General features: G+C 40.5%; 1 protein-coding gene across 1 annotated transcript in view; it reads left to right on the top strand.

Annotated features, from left to right (window-relative positions):
- Positions 1–17,851, top strand: part of COL6A5 (collagen type VI alpha 5 chain) — a 108,553-nt gene that overhangs the window by 25,717 nt on the left and 64,985 nt on the right. Inside the window, 15 exon segments of the mRNA XM_030933673.1 lie at positions 1,318–1,460; positions 2,043–2,135; positions 3,900–3,953; positions 5,886–5,957; positions 6,291–6,317; positions 6,429–6,473; positions 6,565–6,618; positions 9,589–9,633; positions 9,635–9,652; positions 10,272–10,337; positions 10,742–10,795; positions 14,092–14,127; positions 14,642–14,704; positions 16,206–16,268; positions 17,323–17,385. Of these exon segments, the coding sequence (XP_030789533.1) occupies positions 1,318–1,460; positions 2,043–2,135; positions 3,900–3,953; positions 5,886–5,957; positions 6,291–6,317; positions 6,429–6,473; positions 6,565–6,618; positions 9,589–9,633; positions 9,635–9,652; positions 10,272–10,337; positions 10,742–10,795; positions 14,092–14,127; positions 14,642–14,704; positions 16,206–16,268; positions 17,323–17,385 (896 nt within the window).

A 17,851-nucleotide genomic window follows, 5' to 3' on the forward strand; every position in this document is an offset into this window, starting at 1 on the left:
TTTCATCATTCTTCCTCCAAGGTTATACATATATATAATTTTTTTAGATGGATTTTTGTTCTTGTTGCCCAGGCTGGAGTGCAGTGACACAATCTCGGCTCGCTGCAACCTCTGCCTCCTGGGTTCGAGCAATTCTCCCTCCTCAGCCTCCTGAGTAACTGGGATTACAGGTGCCCATCATCATGCCTGGCTATTTTTTTTTTTTTTTTTTTTTTTTGTATTTTTAGTAGAGATGGGGTTTCACCATGTTGTTGACCAGTTCGCTGGTCTCAAATACCTGACCTCAGGTGATCCACCCACCTCGGCTTCCCAAAGTGCTGGAATTACAGGTGTGAGCCACTGTGCCTGGCCTCCAATGTACTTTACAGCCTCATTTCTCTGTCCTTGCCTAGAGTTTCCTCTATTTCCTTTCCTCCCCAGGTACTCTCTCCATCTTCCTTCTCTGGTTCCTTCCATTGGCCAACTTACATTTATCCTTTAGAATCAGCTTCGACATCAATTTTTCTGAGAAATCTTCCATGACTCTCCAAGAATGGGTTAGGAGCTTCTCCTCTAGGCTTTCATAGAAACCTGATGTTTCTCAGAGCAGCTATCCAATTCTTGACCCTCTGTTCCATTAGACCAATAACTCTGGGGAAGGAAAGAAGTAAGCCTGACTTACTCATCTGTATCTCTGTATTATACAATGATTAATGCATAATAGGCTCCTATTAATAATTTTAAAATTTGCTTAGTGAAAAGATGAATAAAGTAAATGAACTAGTAAATGAATTAATGAGTGAATAGATGAATTAATGAATGAACTGGATGTGGTCAGGAGTTCAACTGAGACAATTGCCCTGGGTTTTCCTCATGTTCTCAGGGTCTGGCCTCCCAGGGGTGTTTGGAATTGGAAATTAACTTGAGAATTATCATTAATTTACATTTAGAAAAATTCAGAAAAACTCTCTGAAGATGAATAATGCCCTTTCTTAAAAATCACTTTTCAGTGTCCAAGAATTGCACCAACATTGGTGGTAAGATGTGGAACACAGTTTTCTATTAGTGTTTTTCTATAGATTTGTAAATTGTTTCTCTTGAATACTTTTATCAGGGGATTTCATGCAAAAGTCAGGGACCAGAGCTGGTGCATATTCATAAAATGCGGGCAAATTCACCGTTAGTTTCTTCACATGTCAGGAGTACTCCTTCCTCTTATGTTTGTTTTTTCCCCTTTTCAATTCTTTAAATCATGTTCACTGAGCAGAATTATTATGCCTTCTTCTTTTTCATGTACAACCCCTTTGTTTTATTTATATTGTGGTTCTCACCACATAGGACTTGATGCTCTGCTGGTAGTGTCCCTTAACACAACTGCTCATCATGAGTTTTCTAACTTTGAATTTGGAAAAGGATTCAATTACCGGACTCATCTGACTATTGGAATGAGAGAGCTGGGCAAAAAACTCTCACAGTACCTGGTGAGTTGTTGAACAAAATCCCCAGTTGTTCAAAATGCCATGGGAACTAAATTGGAATCTTGATGAGAACTTTCAAAGACTGCCTTTGTTTACCCCTACTAAATTAAGGCATGGTCCTTAGTATATAAAAAAGTGTGGAAGGCCACAGCATAGTATTTTGTTTTTGTGTGTTCTTTCATTCTTTGTCATTCACTAAATGAATGCATAAGGAACTAAAAAACCAACCAACTCATAACTGAATTTAAAAACCCCCAACTGTGTTGCAGAAATTCCAGGAAACAGAAGACTGTCAACCAGAAACCAACAAGTCTTAGGTGAAGTTGGGTCATGGCCATCCACATACTGGATGCCCTGTCTATAAACAGAGGTCATTTCCTTTGGAGAGGCGATATTGCCAGTGCAGTGCCTGGCACCCTCTCTGCAGTGTTAAATTCAGAAAGCACCTCTTATTCTCTGCAGCCCCTCGTCCAAAGGGAGAAGATGAGCTTGTAGGTGGTGGATTATGATTTGTATGAGTACAATTCTTATGAAATAAAGTTTCTGACAATTGTTATTCACTCAGCTTTACTTTTTTTTCCCCAGGGAAACATTGCAGAGAGGACTTGCTGCTATACATTCTGCAAATGTCCAGGAATTCCAGGACCTCATGGGACCCGAGGACCACAAGCCATGAAGGTGCCACTCACCTGTGATACTATTTTATCTAATGTGCTTTAATTTGGTACAGGTAGGACTGAGACTGAGTGATTGAATTTACAACCTTCACTCCATGCTAATGGAATTCCTTTGGACATTTCATATGACTTTTTTGGTATAAAATCCAGGTCAGGAGAGCTCACTTTTGATACTGTTAGCAAGAATAACTCCCTTTTCTCTTATATACCCTTGGCAATGTTGCTTCTTGGTTTTGCAATTTATACTTTTGTACCTGCTTTAGAAAGTTTGAAAGGTGGTAAGAAGTGAAAAATAGTGGAGATGAAACTGGGTGTACTAGCTTGCACCGGTAATCCCAGCTACTTGGGAGGCTGAGGTGGGAAGATCACTTGATTGTTCAAGACTGGCCAGGGCAACATAATGAGACCCTATTGCCTTAAAAATAAATAAATAAGTAAATAAATAAAAAATAAATAAGAGTTGTGCTTCATCAGCAACAGAATGAGATTGAACCACAAAACGATCATAGCATTGCAGATTCATAGCCCTTTAAAACACAAATTATAAAATATTATACAACAATAGGATGAATAAATATGTCATGATATTTTCAATAAAATATGCCAATGAAAATTAATGAACTACAGCTACACACAACAACATGAATAACTTTTACTAACAAGGTAATGACCAAAAGAAAAGCGAAACACAGAGGAATATATGTGGTAAAATTCTGTTTATTAAAAGTTATTGTATCTAGGGAGGAATACTTAGCTGGTGAAGTATTCTTAAAAGGCAAGAAACTATTATCAGAAGTCAGGAGTGCCCTTGTGGAGAGGGGCCAGGGGTGAATTGTGACTCAGGACAGGCGCTGTGCTTGGGACCAATAATGCTCTATTTCTTGACCTGCGTGGTGGCTACATATACCTTATATATAAAAATTATAAGATTATTCTATAAAGTTACTTTATAATAATTAAACTATACACTCATATTTTATATACTTTTATGTACGTTTCAAGTGGATTTTAGGTATCACAATAAAAATGAAGTTTTTCATTAAAAAAAGAGATCAACAATGCTTGCTCATGAGTTCTGCACTGTCTATCCTTATGGAAGGATAATTTATATTGAACTTTCTACTGCACTGTGATGTTTTGTTTAGCACAGTTTTTTCCATTACTTTGCTCAGGTCAATATTAGAATTATGTTCCAGAAGCGCAACCCCCCCAGTATACTGATCAGCCAGCTGGGCCTGTGTTAGAGGGTGGGGAAAACAAACTCAAATGAAATGTTTGCCACAGGTAAGCCACGACACAGTTAAACCACACGTGGCTAAGGGAGAGATGACTGCAATTAAAATATATGCAGTCTTGTTGGAAGTGCCTATTCTTCCTTGAGCTCTCAAAATAGCAGAGCAAAATAAAATAATCCCTTTGGAAATGTTATAGGTTTGTCTGCTAAAAGGGTTGTGGCTGGCACGACTGTCCTCCCTGCAAATCACTCAGGCACAGGTGTGGCTCTGTGGGCCTCATCTGCTGGTGGGTTCCAAAGGTCAGCCTCCCGCAAGAATTAGGAGTGTCGCCTTCTGCAGAGGGGCTTCAAAGCTAAGGACAAAAGCCAGCTCCAGATGTTGTCAGATTCTCCCCAAACTCACAGCCACATCTGCAAAAACTGCAACCAAGTTGGAGGAAGGGACTTGCTTAGAATGCCTAATGATTTCACAAGTTTGACTTGATGATGGGGGGTGGTGACTACAATTTATTGTTCTCTCTTTCTTCCCAGGGTTCTCAAGGTCTGAAAGGCAGCAAAGGACACAGGGGAGAGGACGGAGACCCCGTAAGTTTTTATGACTCCCCCTCTCCCCCCTGCCACTATACACACACTGTACACACACACACACACACACTCTCTCTCTCTTACTTTCTTTTTCACAAAAAGCTTATTTTCATACAAAAGGGGTAGATGGAGTTTTGTTTATATCTTTATTTTTATATGTTTATGTTTATTTTGTTTATATGTTGATTTTTGTGCTTTTTTGTGGGAAGAAGGGTTGCCTTTCTTTTCATTTTTCCTTGTCTGAATTATGAGGCAATTACTAAGTTTAAGTTTGGGGTAAGGAGGGAACAGGCTTACACATGTAGCCTGGCATGTTTTTATCAGTGGGAGAGACCTGGGCACCCTCCTCTCTACCCCCAAGCAGGGCACAGCAGGTTATCTGCCAGGGAGCTCTCTTTAGACCTAAAACCCAGTGCTTAGTACATGGCTTTGGGCCAAGGCTGGAGTATACTCCCTTCCATGGAAAGGGAAGACGGCAAGGCATCCCTCAAGATGGAAGGCATGGCTTCATGGTCAAACGCTACACAGAGGTTTGCAAATCTCCATGTTTAAAACCAGAACTCTCACTTTCTCATCAATCAAATTATGAGAAAGAATTTGAAGAAACTGAAACCACTTAGGTGGCTCTGTTTGGGATGGAAAAAGTTCAGAAAACATCCAGACTGGATTTCTATCACCTTAGATCAAGGCCAGTTCCTCATCTGGGCAGCAAGTTATAAGGATTGAAAGCAAAGACTCTAGAGTCAGACTGCCAAGAGTTGGCCTAGATGTGGGTCCTTGAACGAGATACCTAACTTCTTGACCCTCTGTTTTCTCATCTGCAAGCAATTATAAATTCCTCTACAATCTAATGGCTGACCTAGTTTACAAAATGACCACTAAGGGGGTGCTGTAAATCACCTACTCTGTACCCTCGGAGGCGAGGGTTCTTGGAGACTACCAAACTAGCATGAGAGTGCTTTCAGTGTGGGGAATAGTGTCATCCACCTGCCTGGCCGAACCCACCTCTGGCAGAAAGTCCAGGCAATGGGAAGCCATAGGGCTAAGGTACCTCTCAGCCTGTGGCCATGGGCAAGGCCTCCTCCTTTTGCAGGGAATGATCCTCAGAATAAAGAAAGCAAAGCAGGATGAAGGCAAATCCTTTCTCCCTCCCTCTTTTACTGGCAAGGCAAGAACTAAGCTCATCACTAATTAATTATTCATGCAGCAAAATGGGAGCACCTGCTATGCACCTAGACATGAGCCAGTCACAAGGGACATGATGGTGAAAGACACAGTTGGGGTTCCTGCCCTCAAAACGCACAAAACTGTTCCTTTCTTAAGATCCATTTTACTTTAGCATTTATCTGTATTTAAATATTTCCTTGGAGAATCAGGGTTGTTGGGAGACACAGAAATCATTGACCTTCGGTGCTCATCCCTGCATGGATAGTCTGACTTTGGGGGTCTTCAACCTGGTGATTCCTCCTGTGAGGACTGGCTTTTCTCACCTTTGCTTTCTCATTCTCCTAGTAGCGTCACTTTCCAGCAACTGTTTCTACTCAGTAGCAGTACCCTAGCATTGACTTGTGAGTCTCCTGTCAGCAATGCTGACTCTCCCAGTATAGCATTAGGGCCCTAGATGAAATTACTGGAGTTTTGGAATATGGCTACAAAGTGCAGCCACTGTGCTGTTTGATCAGGTAGGGAAGTGGCTGAGCTCTTCTTGCACCTTTTTGTGATCTTGGGTCCGTAAAAAGCCCTGAAGATTAACAGGAAACATGTTTGAACATAGAGGGGAAAAACAGATGTAAATGAGTGAGATTGAAGAGAATTCACTTTTTCTGAAGCTCATAGTGCCCATGTGCTTTGTCTTAACTCTATGAAAATAAACCACTGTCAGCTTTTGGCAAAAACATCACTTTGGGTACCTGTCTGTGCTCCTTTTCTTAGGGAGTACGAGGAGATGCAGGACCCCAAGGAGATAAAGGGATTGCAGGATGTCCAGGGGAGCAGGGTAAGAAGGTAAGGCTCTTCTGTAAATGTTATTTCAAATTCTCTATAACATTCTCTCCCTCTCTCTTCCCATTCCTTTCCTCCCCTGTTTTCTCTCTTCCATCACTCCTCTCTCTTTTCCTTTATCCAGTTATATCAATGAGTTTTCCTGTCTGCAGATTAATTCTGCTTTTTAATAATGTCAAGGAGTCTTTAGCATTAATAAATTCCATCTCTAACCTCTTTGTAGATGTATAGCTCATAGCAACTAAAGAAATACATGCTCACTCACTTTAGAGAGGCAGTCTTTGAATTCACACTCTGTCTTTGATATGTCAGTGAGAGATATTTCATCTTTTGCAGGGACCCAAAGGATTTTCTGGACCTAAGGTACTGGAATTTTTTCTTAGTTTAATTTGATATCTAAATGGGATTAGTTTCCCAATAAGCATGTGGCAGAGACCTGCTTTTACCTGACGGCTGTCTATTATCGTCTCTCAGGGAGGACATGGAGACGATGGGTTTGATGGACTTGATGGGGAAGAGGTAAGCCATATTTCTTTAAGTATCATAAAACTGTCATGAGGTTGCTAAAATTTTTTTAAGTGGGAATTTTGTTTTTCTTGTATTCTTTTAGGGCTCTCATGGATTTCCTGGAATAAAAGGAGAAAAAGGTGATCCAGGATCTCAGGTAACACGTTTCTTTTCAATACATTGAAGAAGGATAATTTGATGACAGAGACAGTTTTAACTGCTGTGTGTCAGTGGTTATAGGGGATAAAATTTACAACTGACTTAACCACATAATGAAGGCCTATTAATACTGAATATGTGCTGCATACCTGATTGGAGCAAGGGGGTAACTATGTAATTTTCAAGAATTTCCACCTAGAAAAATTTAGCACACACGAGGTTTTTCTATGGGCATCTTTCTCATGTATGAAAATGAATGCTTTTACCTGTCAGTGGTTTCTTTTGTTCATCTGTTTTTTACCACAACATTTCCGTCAATGTCAGTAATTTCTGTGTTGTCTTTATTATGTCAGAAAAAAAAAAGCAAGAGAAAGAGACAAAATTATTTTGGTGGCTATGGTGGCAAATGACTGTGAAACATTTTTTAACTTTACATTTATTTCAACACTCATTAATGTGTGCCTACTTGATTTCAAGCAGCTCTACTTTTATGTTCTGATCCATTTATTTATGAAATATTTTTGAGCACCTGTCATTTGTCAGGCTTGTCATGTGCCAGGCACCTGTCATTGGCCAGGCATATATTCTTATTTAATAAGAATCAGAGGTGAACCACACAGCCCTTGTCTTCAAAGATCCCACAGTATAGTTGGGGAGACAGATATATCAATAGATTTACATAAAATGTGATTGAGGTCATGTTTTAGATATCTACATGGGAGTCCAGAGAATAGCATGTAACTCAGCCTAGGGGCAGGGGTTGTCCAGAAAATCTTCTTGGAGGAAATGACCTCTGAGCTGAAGAGAACAGGAATTCAGCAAGGTGAAGATGTGGAGGAAGGGCATTCCAGACAGAGGGAGTAGCATAAGCAAAAACATGAGGGTTCAGGGCACTGCCAAGTTTTTCTTCCTGGAGGGAGCATTAGAATACAGGCACTGGGAGGTGAGGTTCAAGACGTGGTGGGAAGAGATCAAGAGATTGGGAGGGCACTAGCGAGTGATGTGGAAGAGCTTGGTTTTTAACCATAAGGCAATGGGGAGCCTTTGAAAGATTTTAAGCAGAAGAATCACAATCAGATTTACATTTTAGAAATATTACTTGCAGTAATGTGGACGATATTTTGGAGATGACATAGATGCAAGGCAAAGATGAGAGGCAGCTCTGTAGAAATCAGGTGAGAAGTGATGAAGCCTTCAAGTAAAGCAATGATAGTGAGAATAGACACAAAATATGCTATAGTTGTAGCAGGGCTCAGACTGAAGCGAGGTTAACAGGACACCTAAGGTGCAAAAGGGGCAGAATTATGTGGAGTAAATACCTACCTCCGTTCTGCATCCTAGGTGCCTCTCTCATCTCACACTAGTCCTGGTTCTGGGACCTGAAATCTCCAGATATAGGCGAGTAGAGGAATAGGAAATAGAGAGTCAGTCAATGTGCCTGCAAGGATCCTGGCTTGGGCAAGTTTAATTGGAAATAATTAGGTTTGAGATGACAGTGGAACATGTTACGGGAAGTCAGGGAAGCCGAATGGAGGGGCTGGCTGGAGCCATGGCAGAAGAACACAAATTGTGAAGATTTCGTGGACATTTATCACTTCCCCAATCAATACTCTTATAATTTCTTATGACTATCTTTACTTTAATCTCTTAATCCCATCATCTTTGTAAGCTGAGGATGTATGTTGTCTCAGGACCCTGTGATGACTGCATTATCTGCACAAATTGTTTGTGAAGCATGTGTGAGCACCTTGAAATGAACAGGATAACAGCGATTTTCAGGGAACAAGGGAAATAACCATAAAGTCTGACTGCCTGCGGGGCCGGACGGAAGAGAGTCATGTTTCTCTTCTTTCAGAAAGCGAATAGGAGAAATATCGCTGAATTATTTTCTCAGCAAGGAATAACCCTGGGAAAACGAATGCATTCCCAGGGGGAGGTCTCTAAAATGGCTGCTCTGGGAGTGTCTGTCATATGCAGTTGTAGATAAGGGATGAAATATGCCCTGGTCTCCTGTAGCGTCCCCAGGCTTGCTAGGATTAGGAAATTCCAGCCTGGCGAATTCTAGTCAGACCGGTTGTCTGCTTGCAAATCCCGTTTTCTGTTAAGATGTTTATCAATGACAATGTGTGCCCAGCAGGACATGGATCTTCATCAGTAATTCTAGTTTCACCCTGGCCTTGTGATTTCACTCTGCCTCTCTGCCCTTGTGATATTTTATTGCCTTTGAAGCATGTGGTCTCTGTGACCCACTCCCTATTCGTACACCCCTCCCCTTTTGAAACCCCTAATAAAAACTTGCTGGTTTTGCGGCTCAGGGGGCATCATGGAACCTGCCGACATGTGATGTCTCCCCCGGACACCCAGCTTTAAAATTTCTCTCTTTTGTACTCTTTTCCCTTCTTTATCAGACCAGCCAATACTTAGGGAAAATAGAAAAGAACCTACATTGAAATATTGGGGGCTGGTTCCCCCAATAGAACATCCTTATGGAAGTTTCCAGTGGGCAATTTAATTACAGATGTTAGAAGTTGTTAGACTGGCTAGGATGTCCAATATCATAGCCACTAACCACATGTGATTATTTAAAGTTAAATTTTAATTAATTAAGAAATTATGCTTTTTAGTGGCATTGATTACATTTTAAGTGCTTAATAGCCACATACAGCTAATGGCTACCATATCGATGAATGCAGATGTAGAACATTTCCATCACTGCAGAAACTCCTATTGGACAGTGCTATGTTAGACCATGAGAAGTTTACCAGTTTCTGAGCCTCACTACAAATAATACTGACCATAGGCTTAAAACTGGACTTAGTACTGCTTGAGAAGTCTAAGGGAATCTGACTGTGATGAAGAACAAAGAGCATTTTATCTGATTAACCCCCCTACACACAAAACTTCACATTTAACACCATTATACAAACCTCTTAAAAGCTAACTCAGAAATTTATTTCATTTTTTTCAGGGCAGCCCAGGTTCCAGAGGTGTCCCTGGGCAGTGTGGAGAGAAGGGGCTTCCCAGGAGATCCAGTAAGTTTTCAGGGCCCAGTTGGCCCTGAATTTTATACTTGCTCTACAGTTCCTATCTCCTTTCCCTTTGTGTTTCCTGCTACCCTGTAGGCACATGCTTGTCTTAGGAGTAGGGATGATAGGTGTTGGCTGAGGCTTTGGGAAAAGTCTGTTTGTGTCTTATCTGGGTTAGGGCCATCTTCTGAGTCCTTATGGTACGTTGAGACTTTCTGCTTCCTTTGGGAGAACATTTCCATAGCTTTATTTATTGGACTTCTAATCTTGCAGACCTACAGATTCACTATTTGCAGACTCAGTTACAGGGGAATCTTTTTACACCTTTGAGGGAATAGCCTAAGAATGTTTGAACCAGTGCACCAGTGAAGCTGCCATCATAGAAAAGGGAAAATCTCAATGTAGCAAGCACTCTTTTAATTCTTTATTTATTGCCAAATCTTCTTCAAATTTGAGGAAGTACTGCTTTCATTTTTTTCCCAAAATCCTGCGAGTTTCAAATGTGAAAAATTTTCTCGCACCTCATACCTTGACCCAAATTAGCTTAGTACTTGAACATCATACCATTTTGGAGAAAAAGCTGGTATTTCTGGATTCTAAACTGCTTTTAAAAATCTTTCTCTAGGGTAATCCAGGACAAAACAGTAACATCAAAGGACAAAAGGGCTCCAAAGGAGAACAAGGCAGACAAGTAATTTGATCTATTTTATCTATGAGTTGATTAATTCTGTTATTGATCCAAGTAAATTTAGTAAGATATGTAACCTTTCTGTAATTGAACAAATGCTCTTAAGACCACATTTAAAAGACCTTTTTTTTTTGGTATGCATATTTGTAGTAGGGTACACTTTTATGAGCAAAATTATGAAGTTTCTGACAAGTGATATTATTTGGGAAAATGTAGTAGCAGTGCATATTGCTATACTTTTTTCTTCTTTAAAGGATGTGTATAACTGACTGTTAATATGCAGAATGATCACAGTATGACATGTTTATTCTGCCATTTTAATAGTGCTTGAGGTTTTGATGCTGATGCCTTTATGATTTATTCAGAATTTTTGCCTTTTGATCTTGAGGGAATTATTATATTTTTAGGGTAGAGCTGGACAGAAAGGGGTGCAAGGCAGTCCTAGTTCCACAGGAAGCAGGGTAAGTATTTCTGTGAACATTTATTTCCCCTCTTTACCACTGGAAGATGACAGAGGCATTCAGAATATTTGTTGCACAGAGTTGACTGATTCAGGGCTGAAATATTTTTCAGGGCTTCTCCCTCTTGACACTACTGAAATTTGGGGCCAGATAATTATTTCTTGTGAATGGCTATGCTATGCATTGCCAGATGTTTTGCAGCATCCCTGGTCTCTACCCACTAGTATCAGCAGCACCACCCCTCCCCACTGCCCACTGGTGACATTCAAAAATGTCTGTAAATATTGTCAGATATCTGTGGTGGGTATAATAGTGGTGGACTTGAGAGGTAAAATCACCCCTGGTTGAGAACCACTGAAATATAGTCGGCCTTTCCCTTTCCACCTTCCAGGCATTTTGGGATGTCTTTGAAGAGAGCCAATGATTTTAACACAAAAGCTCTCCTTTGGTAGCTTACATAAGGATATTATGAACTAGGTAAATATACTTTCTCTTTACATGTTGCCAATGAGAAAGAGGACTCATGAATAAATTCTTCCTGAATGGACCAAAGCACGGGCAATTAGGGTCAAGTGGCAACCTTGAGGTGCTGTCATAACTTTACAGCATCCCATGTTATATCAAGCCTGTCACAGCAAAAAACAGAGATATTCAACTTCTCTATCTTTTTAAAAGGAACAACCAAGAAATAGCCTTTCCTTCTGTGGACTGCTGAAGCTAGAAGTGATGTTTATAATGTATTAAAAACTCCTCTCTCATGCACTCAGCATGGACATCATTAAAAGAGAATAATGGACAAAGTCCTAGATTTGGCTCTGAGTTTTGTTCAAGAAGGAATTGAAAATGCTTGGATTTCTTTTCTAGTACAAATTTGGAATCTTCTCATTATTTTGAAGGCTGTGGCTGATTGCCCTTCTCTCTGGGATAGATGGTGAAGAAATATGTTTTTATACCACTTGCCTTTGTTTATCTTGAACCACAGTTCTTGAAGGAGAAGAGCTGGAGTTGGAAGGGGTTAGGCTTCCCAGAGCTTCTGGTAAAATCTTTGGGACTTTGCCGTTTTCTTCACACGAGAGAATTAAAATGTAATAAGAGGAAGCAGTAGAGCAGCAAGATGAGCTAAATGCTATAAATTTTAAAGATAAGTGTATATTTTTGTTGGTTTAAGAGGAAATACTTTTAGTTTAAAATAGCTTTATGACTGACACATCAATCAGGTACTTTAAAAAAAGAGATGCCAGGAGTGGTGTAGGCAATAAATCATGGACAAACCAGCCAATTACTTTTAAGTCATTCTAAGAACATGAGGCTCTCGGCTCCCTCCTCATCTTCTACCCATTTCCCTGCTGCCCTCCTCCTTTGTAATTTCTTTTCTCCTGAATTAAACAAGGTAACACTGATATAAAACAACATCAGGTTTTCTCCCCTCTCCCCCAACTTTCCGATGCAGAATAGAACTCTCTGTGAGGGTGGGAGCATCTTAAGTGGATGATAAATTTTAAACAACATAAGCCAATCCAAGACATTGCCTTCTATGTGACAGAATTTCAACTTATGTAAATTAATTGTTTTACCTGTTGTTGCCAAAACAGTGGATCCACACACTGAAAACCACACTGGAATCCACATTCCAGGCCCTATGCTTTTTGCCTGCCATCCACAAAGAATACTTCTATAGCATCTATTTTGCGCCAGGTCTTGTTCAGATCACATTCAAATATTAATTCATTTAATCCTCATAACATACCTGTGAGGTAGATACTATTATTATATCCATTTTTTACAGAAGAAAAAAATCAAGAAACCTTGGGCAGCTTGCCCAAAGTCACAAGAGCTAGTAAGTGGCACAGCTGGGATTTGAATTCAATCTGCCTCCCTCCAGAGTCTGGGCTGTTAACCACACTGGGTGAGGTTTATTGGGCAATTTCCCTTTGCCATACAGGCTTTAAAGAACAAAACTGAGCTCAAGTCCGCCTGACTTTTAAGGACATATCTATAACCATTCTGCATACAGTCTGTTACACAGAATACACATTATTTTATCCTTGCTTTTTAATGAAGACAGAATTGTGATGTCATGGGAACCATAGCCTCAATCTTTGTTTACTGTTTCTTCTCTGCTTTTTTATGTCAAGAGCTTTGGAGATTGATTCTGGGTACAAACAGCTGAAAAGTTTCAATGGGTAACTTCTTTCGAAGAGGATTTGCATCTTAAAAGCAAAAAGTCCCTTGAATCAAGGGGCAGAACCTCAGTGGAATCACTGTAAGCACTAGCCAACCTAGTGGAGCTGACACTTGATCTGGTAGTTTAGTCTAAGGACCTTCAGAAGGTGGGCAGTTGAAAGAAAACAGCAGTTCTGAAATAATTTCCATGGCTACCTTTCTGAATAAATGAAGGAAGAAATAGAATTTTTAAAAAAATACTTGCTTTGTACCTAAAGTAATCATAGTTGTTTATCACAACACTAAGTGAATTGGTGGTCAGGATGTTCCACGGCTCTCTCAAAGAAGCAAGGACAGGGGTTGAGGGGGTGATATGAGGGTGCAAATCTTATTCTTGCTGTTAAGGGATAAGGAAGTTAGGATCTGGGGACTGAATCCTTTTCCCATTTGGCTACCCTCTGGAAAGGAGACTGTGTAATATCCACTAGGTAGAGGGCCTGAGCTGGCAACGTGAACTTGCTTCTGGATAGGCGCAGACAGAGATTTGGGCTTCAGGGATCAGCCAGGCTTTTTTGTCCTCTGTTGAACCTAGTGGTAGCCATTTGGACATTTGGATCACCATAGTTGAGCAGACCCCATCAGCCATTTATTTCTTGTAGAATTCTATAGAGACTAGCCCCAGCGGGCCCATATGGGACACTAAATCTAGAAATTTTTTACCTTCTCCCAAGATACAATCACGGGCCCAGGACAGAGAGAAAGGGACGTGCCACAGCTCTTCTCCCATGGGAAAGCTCTGATTAGCAGACAGTTCTTTTTGGAATTTGCTGGAGATGGAAATATAGAAGACAGGATCTTCAGGATGATTTGATTCTCTAAACAGCCTCCTGGATAATTGTTAGAGGCTGTCAGACTGGAACTGGGTCTGTAATGACTTTTAGATTGGTTTGCAATCAATCCTCCAAATGTTAGTCTGTAATTAAGTGCCCAGTGTGAAAGGTTGTCTATGGAAAACACCTCAGGGAAACTGTTTCTATGAGCTGCTCATTACTTATGTCAATCAGAGAATGAAAGAGGCTGGAACCCCTCCATTCAGAGATCCACATACTAACATTTTGCCTTTTCTGTCCCAGGGAAGAGAAGGTCGAAGGGGACTCCAAGGTGTCTCAGTATGTAACCTTTACTTCCTGTTCTCTGTGGTTGATGGGACCAAGGACGTTTCTCCCATGTAGGTGGTGCTGGGAATCAAATCAGTAAGCATTTGACAAGGGTAGAGGAAGTGCCCAGTACTGGACATTATCCCCACTGACCCAATGATCACTGCAGCTCCCAGGAACAGAACAGTCCTAAGGAAAAGCCTGCCTGATAGATACCTGGTAGACAGGCAGAACCTGTGCAATTCCAAATATTGTGCGTTTGACTGCTCTTCATGTGCTTTGGGAATCAGTTTCAAGAGGGAAAAATTCCTTATTGGAATAACAAACAAGTTTATGTTCATTCATTAGATAGTCTAGAACAGTCAAATCCTAGGCCAAGTAGAGGGTGAGCCATGAGTCAGACAAAATAGTACCTATTTCTGATGTACATACTATAAAGAGAAAATCTATACGGAAACAATGTGTAGAAAATCTATACGGAAACAATGTGTAGAAAATCTTGACACTGGAAATTCTTGTTCATCAGGGAGAACCAGGAAATCCTGGACCTACAGGCACATTGGGAGCTGAAGGATTACAAGGCCCACAGGTGTGTTGGAATATTTTGTAAATATTGATAAATGCTATAAAGTTATTCTGATGGGAAGAAGGCAGGTATTTCTGTATAAAAATAAATAACTGAGAATCTGCCCCCTGCCCTATTTTGCATTCCCCATCATGGGGTGGGGGATGATTTTGTTCCATCAAATTTGATTCATTATTTGCAGGTCACTAATAAGCCTTTGTAGAGGAAAGATGTGCTGTTGTGCTCACCTGGTATTGTGTCTTCATATTAGTAATAATGAATGATTAATACCTTCATATTACATTAGTAATTAACACCAGGATCAACAAATTGGTTTTCCGTAGCTGGAGTCCTGCATACACAGGCTCTTACAAAGGAAAATTAGTTGGAAGTTGGAAACTGCTACTTGACTTGCCTAAAGCTAACCCTACAGGGGTATCAGTATTTCTGGAATATGACTGATAGGGCTTTCTGTGAGCCATTTGCATCTTTCATGGTCATATCATTAGTAATATGAGCATCGGAAGTCAGAGCATCATAGTCTTGCTTCCCTCCATGCCAGAAAGGGAAGCTGTGGTCATTCTGGAGAGTAGCTTTGTAACACGTGGTTGTTTAGTCGTCTTATGAAGCCCACTTTACATGAAGCCCAACTTAAGCCTGGACTTGTATGGAAGGGCCTGTGTAGCTGTGCCTATTCTAAGGTCTTCCCAGGAATTCATTTTTTTTTTTCTAGAAAGTTCAGATATTAGGACCAAACTGGAATTTGGGATTCTCTCGAGTGGTTCTGGGGTCCCTGAACCAAACCATGAGCTAGCAGTTTCTCTAGATTAGGTAGGGATGGGACCAGCCTAGATCCATTCCCAGGCTTTGGAGTGGATATGGGGGTGGGAATGACAGTTACTTCAGATACCTCAGACATCCAAGCGTCCCTTTGACATTGAGACAGTGAATCAAGGCTCACCTGGTGGCTCCTGGGCAGCCCAGGGCCGTTTCACAGCTGGTACTTCAATAGGAAGAAACGTTTTTGCTCCTATATGAGAGAACCACGTGAGAACCATGTGTTTGATGGCAAATATGGTAGAAAAATAGACTTTGATTCCTCTGATCAGGGTCTGCTGCTAAGATGCCCTTTTGTGCTAACTTGAAACAACTTTACTCTCTATTTTACACATCGATAAGGGCTTTGGCTCAGGTAACCCGTCCCTTTAAAGGAATTCATCTGACTGTTGTTTGCATCTTACTTCCTTTTCTTATAGGTTTCATTTCCTGATTTGGCCTATTTTTATTTCCTCTGTAGGAGAGGGATGAAGGTCTTATATCCAGGCAGGGAATTCCTTAAAAAGATCTGGACCACTGAGTCCACTGGGCCTGTCCTCAATTACTCTTAATACATGCTTAATCTCAGGGTTAAAAGGCTGCGGGAAGGGTTGGATCATTGCTTTTCTGCAGGGTATTTCAAAAGAAACACTGAGAAGTAAGCTTTCATTGACATCATTGCATTATGTTTCCTTTATTACCACTAAAGGGGTCACAGGGAAATCCTGGCAGGAAAGGAGAAAAAGGAAGCCAGGGGCACAAAGGACCTCAGGTGAGTGACAGAGACATTAGGCTCAATGATTCTTAACAGTTATTTTCCTCTTACTGCAAAACAATCTTCACATATAATTTTTTTTGTATTATTTACATATACATTATTTCATTTCTGGATTATCTGGGGCAAAATTTTAGTGCAGCTCAGATTCCTCATACATAGCTAAAGCACTCCTCTTTCTCCTTCACTGGGGTTTTACTCTGAAAGCACAGATCCATTTCATCAGCCTAAAGAAAGCATTTGGAAGAATACAAATATTGCCCAATCATAACATTTCCTCCAAAAACTGATACATTGTTCTGCTTTTTCTAACTTTTAAAATTTATACGTGCCATGCACATATATCTCCCTTGACTACAGATATCTAAAATTGACTGTACAAAGATCCCTCGCTGCTCAAAACTACTTGATTCCTACATTCACCTCTTGAATTCATTATCTGAATCTGTTTTTTTTTTCCTGAGAAATAATAGTTTTGGATGGTGAAGGATTCTTAGGAAAAATGTTCTAAATCTATTCAGTTCTGTTCAGACAGCGAGAGTTCACAAGGCAAGGGATACCCATATTTCTATATTCCTAGCATGTGTGGTCAGTTATCTTTCGGATAATATGTGTGTGAAAGACACTTCTGCCCATTTTTTTATTGGAAAGCTGAAACATATCCCACATGCCGTTATGGATACGCATGTGGTACGTGCACAAAGGTGGCAGCAAAGTGTCTCGTTCTAAAAAAATCAGTGCATTATGACAATTTTCCCACATTTGGAAATAGCATTGTTGACTCAAGGGTGCCTTTTCTTTTTCTCACTAAGCCCCATTTGGACTAGTGATGTCCCTGCGGATGAAAACATGTGGTCTCTAACTAGGACTGGAACCTGAGTCATCTGGTTCAGCCCTGCCATCTGCCTCTCTCCTTCTGAGTGGCTGGATCTTTTGTTAAGGCTGCATCAAGGAGTTGTCGGGAATACCATGAAGGAAAGTGAAATGTTTCTAATGGACTTTCTAAGAATTACTATGGTGCCAACTTTTTAGTCTCTAATATGTTTTTCAGGGTTCTCCTGGGCCAATGGGAGCCAAAGGGAGCACTGGAAGACCTGGACTTTTGGGGAAAAAAGTAAATATTATTTCTGTTTTTTAATTCTTTTAAAAAACATATTTTATATTTAATGGATAATAATTTCATATATTTATGAGGTATAATGTGATATTTTCTTTTTTTAAATTATACTTTAAGTTCTGGGATACATGTGCAGAACAGGCAGGTTTGTTACATAGGTATACATGTGCCACGGTGATTTGCTGCCCCCATTAACCCGTCATCTAGGTTTTAAGCCCCGTATGCATTAGGTATTTGTCCTAATGCTCTCCCTCCCCTTGCCCCCCACACCCTGACAGACCCTAGTGTGTGATGTTCCCCTCCCTGTGTCTATGTGTTCCCATTGTTGAACTCCCACTTATGAGTGAGAACATGCAGTGTTTGTTCTGTTCCTGTGTTTGTTTGCTGAGAATGATGGCTTCCAGCTTCATCAGTGTCCCTGCAGAGGACATGAACTCCTTCTTGAAAAAAGTAAATGTTATTT

Source organism: Rhinopithecus roxellana, chromosome 1 (genome assembly GCF_007565055.1).
Source record: "Rhinopithecus roxellana isolate Shanxi Qingling chromosome 1, ASM756505v1, whole genome shotgun sequence".
In the NCBI taxonomy this organism is placed as follows: domain Eukaryota; kingdom Metazoa; phylum Chordata; class Mammalia; order Primates; family Cercopithecidae; genus Rhinopithecus; species Rhinopithecus roxellana.